The sequence below is a fragment of the Cyprinus carpio genome, chromosome B25, assembly GCF_018340385.1.
Source record: "Cyprinus carpio isolate SPL01 chromosome B25, ASM1834038v1, whole genome shotgun sequence".
Lineage (NCBI taxonomy): Eukaryota > Metazoa > Chordata > Actinopteri > Cypriniformes > Cyprinidae > Cyprinus > Cyprinus carpio.
The window spans coordinates 11393264-11405706 of NC_056621.1; the positions used below are offsets into that span (position 1 = coordinate 11393264).

Sequence of the window (12443 nt, forward strand, 5' to 3'; positions counted from 1 at the left end):
CTGAAACGCATCATTTGGCAACCCATCATCACAGTTCCTCTCCAGCGAAGCTAAGCTACAGCCCCACTGCGTTTCCCATCACTGCTGGATAGAGCACCTTAGGTCGCCTCGCAAAAGACAGCGCGGGGAATATACTAAACATCTCAGGTAAGAAGAGGTCGAGTGCTTCAGTTATATTCTTTGTTGCCTCGTTATTCCTGATCTCAAAATCGAGTTTGCACGGTTTTAGAGCGCGAATGCTAGCCGTTAGCACACTTTCGCATGCGGGGTTTTCAGCGCTGCTGTGTAGGAAATCCTCCTCGAAAGACGCACAGCTGGAAAGTAATGCTAAGCTGCTTTTACCAGTACTTACAGTAATTTAATGCACACATTTATCGAGAAATTTCTCTTTGTTGCATTTTCATATTGGTGACCATAAAGACAATTTCTTTCACTTGAAGAACCAGTTGATATTAAATATATAGGGACGTCCGTTGAAACTTTTTTTTATTGCAGTCTGTGTGCTTTATTATTATTATTGTACAATTATGAAGTATGTATTCATTGCACTTTATTGCCTTATTAACTGTGTGCATTTATGTGATCATTGACATTTTCTAGTATATTCTATTATGAGTTAAATAATAAACCTTAGAATTTGTGCCGACCAGTGAGGTCCAAATGTTACATTTTAGTTAAGAGATCAGGGCGGGTGAGCTTCTTAGGAAATGTGAAGCATGTGTCATTTTGGCTCTCGCCCAACGCTTAGTAGACGAATGATATTCATCCCAGTGACTCGAATCTTAGAATCGTTCATTCACACTTCCCGCGCTTGCGGGGTTATGTCAGTAGGTGGCGACAGGCGTGTTTCGTTTTGTGTGTTTTAATCGTTTTAAGTGAGTCATTAAGTCATTTACGCAACCGATTTGTTAAAACATCAAGTCACTTATGACTGAAATATAATCCAAATTAATTTAATTGTCTACAAAACGAATAGACTCCAGAAAGAGTGTCTAAGCATCTTTTTCCTCCATTTAGTCAACTCTACACAGAATTCATCAGTCCTTTGTGAACGAAATTGACTCTCATTACTCAAATAACCTTTTTTCGTACATTGAGTCATCAGGTCCCTTTTTTCACAAATGAGCAGAGTTGGGTATAACGAAAAACGAGATCTTCATCCAAAAACAAAAAGTAGCCGAGATGAACTTGAATCTTTCTTTGTTTACGGAGGTGATGACGTTTCGTGTGGATGATTATCTTTTAGCGAGCAGTGTGAGTGGGCATGATCACATTATAGGTGAGCTCAGACGGGAAAGACTGTAGCTTGCGTTGGTTTCATACGGATTATTTTATCAGAGAATATTTGTTTTCACCATGACTTTCTTCATTTAATAATAGACACTTCTATCTTTCTTTAGATATACTGCATTTCTCATGTCATTTTCATTCATTTTAGTGACTCGTTTCAGGAAGATGTTCAAGGAGACAGAGAATGCAGAAAGCGCATCCTATTTGTTTTCTTTATTTAAAAAAAAGTTTTGTTGATATTGGGAGTGTATACAAATACTACTTATGTAATATTTCAGTCAATATTAAATTAATGAAAGAATATGTATTACTTCTTACACTACAAAGAGAAACTCATAGTTTTTTTTAGGTTTGATTAAGTAAAGTAAACTAAGTAATTAGTAATCTAATTACTTTTTAAATGCAGTAATCAGTAATGCAATCAAATTACAATTTTAAAGAAGTAATTTGTAGTGGATTACTTTTTTGGGAGTAACTTACCCAACACTGCAAATGAGGTTTATCAATTTAATCAGTTTTGCTTTGCTCAAAGCCTATAGCCAGTAGGGCTGTGGTGATATATCGCATGTGATTGTCACGCACATTTCGTCAGTAAATCTGGTTCCCTGATTACCACTAAATCGCCATCACCTGCTTTCAGATGGAGCGGCATTTAATAGACAGAGCTGTATATCACTGACAAGCTACGCAATATTGCGTTCATTATCGCAGATGAATCGCCTTCGATAATGAACGCGATATTGCGTACCTTGTCAGTGATCTACGGCTCTGTCTATTAAATGCCGCTCCATTTGAAAGCAGGTAGCCGGCTTGAGTAGTTCGGACTCAAAACTAAAGGCGTACTCCTTAAATAAGTCCAACCCATGCTCATTCATGTAGTCAAATGTTCCTGTACTCATTCTAATAAGTTTTTAAAGAGAGAGAGTTGAATGGAAAATATGAGTTCAAGACTTGAAGTAAACAAGAATGATTTGATCACTTAAAAGGTTTGTTCTGATTCAGAACTCCATACTACATTCAAAAATTTCAACATTCAAAAAAAACATTGACAAAAATTTTCATTTTCTCATTGATAACTATTTGGTTATAACACATGTTTAGAACCTTTATAAAAATAGTAGCGTTTATTATCTAGGGCCTACTTTTTGAGTATATTCAAAAACCGCATCAGGAATGAACACCAGTCTGACAGGGCTCATTTAATTTTGAACATTTTTGGTCTGTATCCCTGATTTTTAAACTTCTCAACAGTTAATTGCATATTTCTGCCATTTCATTTGGATGAACATCCCCACTGTCGTTGTTTTAATGAGGATCACAAGATGCAAAGGCAGTGCAGTCTTGTGACAACACCATTTTTTTTCCCTGTCATTGTATCTTTGTGTACTTCAGTACTGAGATCTGCTGGTGCAATTCTTTTACTATGCACACACATGATATTCAATCCCATTATCCTTGAGTACTTTTATTTAGGTTCTTAATGGAAAGCTTTTAAGCTAAAGCACTCCTGACTACGGTCATTCTGTTGTTATTCCGTTGGTATTTGTTTACATACATCTTATTTGTTACAGTAGTACAATTCCTCATGTGACGCATGAATTATTCAAACTGAGGATGTGGGATCTAGGATCAGTTTGCATCTGATGTACATGAAAGGGACTTGATCATGTCGGATGGCCCCATATAGGATGGTTATATATCCAATCTGTTCTTTCTCAGACAAGCAATCAGTTTTCAGAGGTTAGAAAATGGCCAGCTTCTCTATAGGGACTGATTTCTTTTGCCCACGGTCCCAGAACTCCCGTTTTAGCTTTGCTCCCTGTAGTTGGACGCTGTTTAATGCCAGTGTCACTGCAGAGGCAGCTCTGTGTCATTGGTCACAGAAGTGCTGAGTGGCTCTTGGAAAGAAATTGCACTGCACAACGTCTCGCCTTCTGGAATAATCCACCTGACCCCTACAATTAAACCCGCATTCATTAGCTCTAGATTGGCTGCTTGCCCTTAAGGCAAGTGTGTCAAAATAACCCATGCACTTAGATAGAAATTGTGCCCTGAAAGTCAGGAAACAGCCCAGAGTTTGTTGTCGTGTGTGTGTGTGTGTGTGTGTGTGTGTGTGTGTGTGTGTGTGTGTGTGTGTGTATACTCTGTCCGTGTTTGGGGTGCATGCAGCTGTGGAACTTGGCACCAGTGTTATGCAGCAAACAATGCGAGGCTGCAGCACCGAACAGAAAGAGGCTGCAAAAACAGCTCATCGCCAGTGGCCTGATAAGTTTACAGAAAGGATCATATGATGCAGCCGGCCGAGTGCATCAGGAAAAAAGTGGCAGGCTGAGATTGAAACTTCATATATTGAGCTGAATGTGTGTAAGATGTAAAATTGAGCCCAGAAATTGTCAAATGCTGATTAGAATACATCCTGTATCTTTTTTATCATTTACATGCGTTTTTAGGCTTTGCAAATGCAAATGTAAACATTTGGTTTTAAACGTTGTCAGTTGTAATTTTTATGATTTTAAATGTTTTTTATTTTTTAATTTTGTCAGCCAGGTGTGAATGTAAGTGTGAATGTAAGGCTGTCTGAGTTTTGTTAAACTTTTGTTTGGATGTTAATTTAATATTTAAATTCCCGGAAATGTAATTAAAAAAAAAATTGTATATTGTAAATGATAAATATTACAGAATAAATGTAAATTTTTGTATTTTAAAATGATCTATATACAGTTATACATTTAAATGCATACAATTTGTTGTAATTTTATTTTTAAACTAAGATTTTTAGATTAAGATTATTTTCATGTTTTTGAAAGAAATCTCTTGTTTTTTCCAGACTGCATTTATTTGATCAAATTAAAGTAAAAACAGAACTATCAGAAGTATTATTGAATTTTAAAATAACTTTTTAGTGTAATTATTCCTGTGATGGCAAATCTGAATTTTCAGTAGTGTCTTCTGTGTCACAATCTTCCAGAAATCCTTCTAATGTGCTGATTTGCTCCTCAAGAAGCATTTTTTATTATCATCAAATTATATCAATGTTAAAAACAGCTATGCCTCTACATATTTTTGTTCATTTTTGCAGGATTCTTCAATAGAAAGTTTAAAGGAACAGCATTTATAACTGTCACTTTTGATTAATTTAATGCATCATGCTGAATAAAATTATTAATTTCTTTATTAAAAAAAAAAAAAACTTGTTGATTTTTATTAGGTCTTTATTAAAAAAAAAAAAAAAAAAACACTTCTAGTTTCTAGGCTAAGTAGAAGTCTAAAGTAGGAAAAGTCTTTATCTCTTATTTTATTACATATTAACCCAGTATCTGCTGTGGATGAGTTGTATTGGCTTGTTATCAGTGGACAAGAGATAAGAACAATAAACCTGTTTATACTGTTGTGATTTTACTATGCCTTTTAATTTGTCCTATCAATTAGTGATACGTAAAGCTTTTTGCGGTCGATGCAGCTTAATGCTGTTTAGGAGCACTTTTATTGACCCAGCAAGTCAAAATCCAGCTGCGGTCCAAGAGAGTATGTAATACAACACCGGCTCTTAAGAAAGCATTACACATTTATACAAAGTTAAGATTTGATTGTCATGCAGCAGTTGTGGACTGAGGTCTTGGAAGGAAAGGAAGGAAGTGATATATTACTGAAATATTTACCACATGCTGACAAAACAGCACAATTTCTGAAGCAAAAAGTGAGATCCATTGTGAAATGTGTGCGGTATCTGCAGTGTGATACTGTGTGAGAATGTTTCTGTTGGTGTTCTTCAGGGGTGTAACAGAGGAAGGAAGGTACACTCAGGATGGTCACCATTCCAGAGTACTACGAGGGAAAAAATGTTCTTATCACAGGGGCCACAGGCTTTATGGGGAAAGTACTTCTGGAGAAGCTGCTACGCTCTTGTCCCGGTGTCAAAGCTGCCTATGTGCTTGTCCGGCCCAAAGCAGGACAGGCGCCTGAAGCCCGTATTGCTGACATGATCAACTGCAAGGTGAGCAAGTGCAGGTCTGGAGGACTGCTGGAAAACTTCTCAATTGAGTTATATACCTCATGCTATAAATTAAGAGTAAGATAAGGCGATATAGCTTAAAAAAAATGTACAGTATATTTTTCAGCCTTTTAAAAAAAGTTAGTGTAAGTCAGCCAATTGGAGTCAAAATGTTTAATGCGAGATGTAAAACACAGTTAAAACTTGTTAAATTTATTAAAATTCCACTACTCCTATTACTTTTTTTTTTTTTTTTTTTTTTTTTTTTTTTTTTTACTAAAAACATTTTAGGAAGTTAGTATTATTTTTATTTTCTTATATTTATTCATATTTTTGAATTTAATATAGTTTTAGTTTCAGTAAAATGTAGTTATGTTCTTTTGTCAATAGTATTAGTTGTTTTTACTATTTGTTGCTGTTTAACTTTAATTTTCTTTTAGTTTCAGTTTTAGTAATTTTAATACATCAAAGGTTTAGTGCTTCAATTTTTTAGTTAGTTGCCAAAGCAACGTGTGTGTTTAAATAATTTTGGTTTTAGGTAACAAAAACAACACTGATTATTATGCTTGCTTTTTTTTAATAGCTTTTCGTCATGTTCTTTTTTTTTTTTGTCTTCTTCTGCCAGTAAATTATTTTGTCATTTATTAAAATGACATTAATGTTCATATATAATATTTATAAACCTCATATTTATATGAAAACAAAAACCAAAAAGACAGAAAACGTGAAACATTTTTTTGTCACTGTTTTTTAAAATCCAGTAATTTTTGTAAGACTAGGAACGTAAAACCTTACTATTCTATTTAAATTTATATATATTATGTGCATTATTAATATTATTTTGCAAAATTTACATTTTAATATATAATAATTCTATTTATATTTTAATACTGTGTATATAATATAATAATACGTTTTCAGCTGCTGAATTCTATGCTTAAACTAAAACATACAGTATGTCTTTGATCTCTTCCTACTATTTAAAACTTCTTATGGGATTTATGATTAGGCCACAGATGCACTATTCAGATCACGTGTTATATTTGCAGTGTCTTTCAAGATGCTTTGAATGCTCTAGATTGCGCTGATAGATCTTCTCTCCCTATATTTGCTCTTTACACAGTTATGTTGTATGCACATTTCTGGCCTTCTCTAGATCATATTGACAGGATTGTCTCATAGGCTGTGCGTGACAGGAATTCATATGCGTTTACTGTAGTGCTTGGCCCGACTGTGATATCTGATTATGATGAAAGTAATCTTGAGTCTTTGAATGTTGCAGCTTTTCGACAGACTGCGAGAGGAGCAGCCCGATTTCGCAGAGAAGATCGTGGCGGTCAACAGTGACCTGACAAAGCCAGATCTGGACCTGAGCACAGAAGACCAGGAGACTCTCACGAGCTGCATTAACATAGTGTTTCACTGCGCTGCCACTATCCGCTTCAACGAGCCTCTGAAGTAAGCTGTAATCTCCACCCACAGGATGACACAAAGCTTTATACACAGCTATGAGTTTAGATGCTTCTGATTATTTAGGTGGTTATATCACAGGAAGCAGCAGAGTTCTTAACACGTCGCTTGAGTCATTTCTTCATTTCATACTGCAACATATTCAGTCCATTTCATAAGGAGATAGACAATTAACTCCTGATCTGTCAATCTGTCATGTAGCTTTAAATCATGTACTCACAGTAAACCTGGATAATACAATAAAATACATGGTTTTAATAAATTTAATAGCCTTAATAAAAATAATTATTATTTTAGTAATGGTACAATTATTATTAATAATTCAAATGCTGCTAATAATCAATTTTTTCACTCACTAATGTTTTTCCACTAATACAAGTCATATTCACAAATATACAAATAATTGTATTATTATTATTATTATTATTATTATTATTAATAGTATTAGTGGTTTTAAAAGCTATAATAATACTGTCACTTTTGTTTTACTACTACTATTGTTTTTATTACTGCTATTATAATAACTATTATTGGGAATGCTAATAATACAATTATTAATGATGCAATAAATTTATTACTATTTGCATTAATAATAATAATAATGCAATGATGCAAAAATTTATTATTATTAATATTAGAAATTGTAAGTAATAATACAGTCATTATTTTCTGTTTTTATTTTCTTTACTGTTTTTATTATTACTATTATAATATAATAATTTTAATTCAAATAATACATGATAAAATTAATTTATTACTATTTCCATTAACCATAATAAAAATAATTATATTATTAAAGTGCAATAAAATTATAACTTTATTAATAGTAGTAGTAGTAATGGAAATTAAAGTACTGTCAATATTATTGTTTTAATTTTAAATACTGTATTATTATAATGCTAATAATAGATTTATTGTATCATTAATTATAAAATATTTAATTTATAAAAAAAATTTTATAATATACTTCTTATTACTGTTATTATTAATAGTTGTACAAGAAATAATAATACTGCAATTATATATATTTTAATAATATATTATTTAAAATATTTTGCATTAGTATATTTCTGCCCAAATTCTTCTGTCACTGCTGTAATTTATCAAATTTATCAGACGAATCTGGAGCACTCTGAATTCAAAATGGATGCTAAAACCTTGTTTATGCTTTAAAGTGAGTGTGGAATGAAGCACCACAGGCTGTGCATGCACAAACACTTCAGAGGTGTTCACACATTCTTCACCTGCCTTCATTTTTCTTTTACAGCGCTCACGTAATGCACCGCTGCACCAGAGAGACATAAATGCACATTTTATGTCATTTACATGATATATTTCCTTAACTTTCCTTATCCTATTCTGATGTCTGTAAGTTGAATGATTGAAACTACACTAACTGCAGGTTATCGTGGTTAGATCAGTTTTTTTGGTGGTAAGTTAATCAGATCTTCTCCTGCTTCTGCAGAGTCGCTGCGTTTCAGAGTTTTTTCTGTCTCTTTGCTGCAGAGATGCCATGCAGCTGAATGTGCTGGCCACACAGAAGATGGTTAATTTGGCTCACAGAATGAAGCATTTGGAGGTGTTTATCCATGTGTCCACAGCCTACGCCCACTGTGACCGAGAGCTCATTGAAGAGGTGGTCTATCCACCACCTGTCGATTACAGGAAGCTCATAGACACACTTGAGTAAGTCTTGGCTCTCCAAAACATTCTTATTGTCTTTGATGCTGGAGTCCCCTTCCTCATTATACTTAAAGTCTAAAGCCTGACTTTTAATGTTTAATAAATGAATGTCAAGGACATATATAGTACTTAACACGTTCTCCATGTTTGACAATGGCTGCTTTCACACATAAAGCCTTTGTTATAAATTTAACAATGCTTTCCCAGTTAGAGATCATGTAAAAACAAGGACTCGTTGTCAAAATGCTAGCTAATTAGCACTGGTAATTAATTCTTTTTTTTTTCCTGAGGTTTACTTCATAATGTCATTTAATTTTCATGACCATTTTCCATACTCTGTTATTCAGGTATTATTTATATACTCTAATTGTAATTGTTAATATTTTGATTTAGCTTTTATTTTTGTCTTTTCAGTTAGTGTGTGTGTGTGTGTGTGTATATATATATATATATATATATATATATATATATATATATATATATATATATATTATATATATAAATATAATGTATATAAATCAGGGCAAGTTAATTAATTAACGCCGACAATTATTTTATTGCATTTATGCGCATTTACAGTTTTTTTTTATTATTATTATTTTGAAAGTCCATTGCTCACTGGCTGTGAATACTCATACAAATAAATAATGGGTCACATGAGGGTTGGGATGTTGATCAGTACTAGGACTATAGTAGCGCTCACATTTACACTCCCGATAAAATAATTTAGGCTAAGCATCAACATTCACAACATTCACTTTACAGATCTATCACTTTTGCCACTCAGAAATGTTGACACAATAATGCTCTACATATCAGAAGTTCTGCGCTCCGGCGCGGTTAGCGCTCACACTACATGCGTACCGCTATTTTATCTATTTTAATATACATTCAAATCGAATTTATTCCCGTGATGCAAAGCTGAATTTTTAGCAGCATTACTCCAGTCTTCAGTGTCACATGATCCTTCAGAAATCATTCTAATATGCTGAATTATTATCAGTGCTGGAGACTGAAAAGAATTATATTTTGAATAAATGCTGTTCTTTTTAACTTTTTTTTTATTCATCAAAGAATCCTGAAGATGATTTCTGAAGGATCATGTGACACTTTAAACTGAATTAATGGCTAATGGAAATTCAGTTTGCATCACCGAAATAAATTATATTTTAAAGAAACCATTATTTTATAGAAACCATTATTTTCAATTGTAATAACATTTACTGTAGCAAGTTTACAGTTTTTTTTCTGATCAAATAAATGCGGCCTTGATGAGCATAAATTTAATTACTTAATTACATATTACTACATATTGTCCCTTTAAAACATACTGAACGTACACACATTCTTACAAACATACAAACAAACATAATTAACTACAAAACAGCTCAGAAATAAGAAAATAACACAATGAATACTGAAGCTATTCCAAGCAGGATTAACTAAATGAAAACCTTTTTTTTTTTTTTGCTCTCCCTCAACTTCCTGGATTTGGTCGACGCTGACAGGTGGATGGACGACAAACTGGTCTCTTTAATGACACCAAAGCTGTTAGGTGAGCGGCCTAACACATACACGTACACTAAAGCCTTGGCAGAACAGCTCATCCAACAGGAGTGTGGAAACCTCAACGTCGCCATCATCAGGCCCTCGATCGTAGGAGCCAGCTGGAAGGAGCCGTTCCCCGTAAGCATGCTCATTTCCATCCTCCCACCTAATTAAAAAAATACTGCCTGGATTTTGAGCACCACTCTTTTTTTTCCACTCTGTTAAAGGGCTGGATTGATAATTTCAACGGGCCGAGTGGGATATTCATCGCTGTGAGTGGCCACTTTGATTTTTAGAGTAAATTTAAATGCAGTAGCATTTCACTTTGTATGATTGTTTATTGGTACTTCATGTTAAAAGCTATTTTTTGGTTGTGCAGGCAGGAAAGGGGATTCTACGAACAATGAGGGCTTCAAATAACGCTGTCGCTGACCTCGTGCCAGTCGATGTGGTCATAAACACCACTTTGGCCGCTGCCTGGTATTCCGGTTCCCAGAGACATGCCAGGTCAGACATCACCACAAACACCAACATTCACACTAAATCCCTCACACACGGATCACTGGAAAATAAAGTCATGGAATAAATGCCGCCAGTTTTCTGACAGTGTCGTTTGTCTCCATCGCAGGCCGAGAAGTCTGTTGGTGTACAACTGCACGACAGGCGGGATCAATCCATTTCATTGGGGTGAAGTTGGTATGAATCACTTTTTCAAACAAATCGCTGCACAGTGGCCTTCAAGTGCTTCATTTTCCCCGTTTCAGTTTTGCTATCGACTGCAAATCGAAGAACTTGTCACATTAAATGAATGAGCGTGAGAACGCTGACATGTTTGAACAAGTGTATGTGGGCGTTAGCCAGCTCATTCTTTTGTTCTTATATGGGAATGGATATAACTTTGATTTGATAATTCAGACTTTAATTTTTGAGACTTAACTTCATAGCTGCCTGGTTTCCACTGAAGTGAAGTAGGGTGGGGAGGAATGAGTTATGATAACCATTAGTGGATGAGTTATGAGTGGTTTAATAACCTTTCATCACCATGTTGTGACCTTAAAATCTAAATGGAAAGTAATTCTGTGTACTTGATATATTATATTACATTATATTATATTACTAAACACTTAATTTAATCAAATTAATCAGTAAGTTATACATTTTCATTGCTCAAAAAAGCAATGAAATGGTTTTTATTTTTTATGTAGTGGACAGAAGTATATTTTATTGAATTTTATGGATTTACGACATAATTAGGTAAGTCATGTTGTATAATACATATAAGAAATAAAAATTATAGAATCATATTACTAAAATCTTAGTTTAAATTTAATCTATATTAAAGCTGCAGTCCGTAACTTCCTTTGGTTAAAAATGACCGAAATCAATATTTGAGCAAGTACATAACCAGCCAGTGTTCAAAACTATCGCCTTACTTTACCCCAATTCACAACAGTTAGCTTATAATAATGTTTTCTAATTTGAGTGGTATGGGTAGGTTTTCGCAGGAAATTTAAGCATGCTGCTGTGTCATTACGTCACTTCTGTAAACATAAAGAAGTCCCGGCTAATAGGCTTACGCATGTGAGGATCCTGCAGGTGACGGATCGTTTATAGCCTTTTCTCACAGCCGCTAGAATAATTCATTTCATCATTTTGAGGGCGGATTGTAATTTGGTCGTTTTAATGGCATATTGAAACACATGTGAATGAAATGAAATTATATTCCGGTTTTAAATGTGCTTCTGATTACAGATCGCCTGGGAGTACACAAGATTTGTATTTTAAAGACAGCCAGTTCGAAGGGAGCATAATTTGCTTTTTGGGTTAAAATAATTTCTTAATATGAAATTCGAATGCTATGACAATGAGGTTAGACTGTACAGAAATTGAAATCTACACACTAATACACACTATAGGCAATGCTGATGTTGTTAACGTGAATAATTTGAGAATAAAGTATAATAATAATAATAATTTGCATGGTTTGATGTGATATGAGCTAACCGATCTTTAGATTTAATCACCATTGGTAGCGCAATTTATTGTACTGTTTTTTTTTTCTCAGTTGGTCAGAACAAACGTGGCAGACTTGTTACTTGTTCAGACGACAATATATGGTGAAAATTCTTATGTGGGTCATATATTCCAAGACGTAGGCTAGAATCTGTGATTGCGAAGTACAGTAAATATCCACACCTGTGCAGTGACTGACTAACAGTGCCACACATTGACCTCAAAACATTAGATTCCGTGCCGGAGCACAACCCACTAAAGTAAGATAATTCAGCACAAAGCTGCAATTGCAAGTTTTCAAACAGAGATGGCGACAAAGAGGCAAAACTTACGGACTGCAGCTTTAAATAATTATAGGGGTACAATGGTCTTGTAAATACCTGATGTGTCAGTTCAGACAGTTACTTTTATTTTTTTTACTGCTAATACGGATCTGATCTGATTTTTA

At 34.1% G+C, this 12443-nt stretch overlaps 1 protein-coding gene across 1 annotated transcript in view; it reads left to right on the plus strand.

Annotated features, from left to right (window-relative positions):
• Positions 1–9: 9 nt before the first annotated feature.
• far1 (fatty acyl CoA reductase 1) overlaps positions 10–12443 on the plus strand; it is a 23429-nt gene continuing 10995 nt past the window's right edge. The window contains 8 exon segments of the mRNA XM_042752904.1: positions 10–147; positions 5064–5284; positions 6564–6739; positions 8258–8437; positions 9943–10120; positions 10210–10254; positions 10362–10489; positions 10611–10678. Of these exon segments, the coding sequence (XP_042608838.1) occupies positions 5096–5284; positions 6564–6739; positions 8258–8437; positions 9943–10120; positions 10210–10254; positions 10362–10489; positions 10611–10678 (964 nt within the window). The 5' untranslated portion in view covers positions 10–147; positions 5064–5095.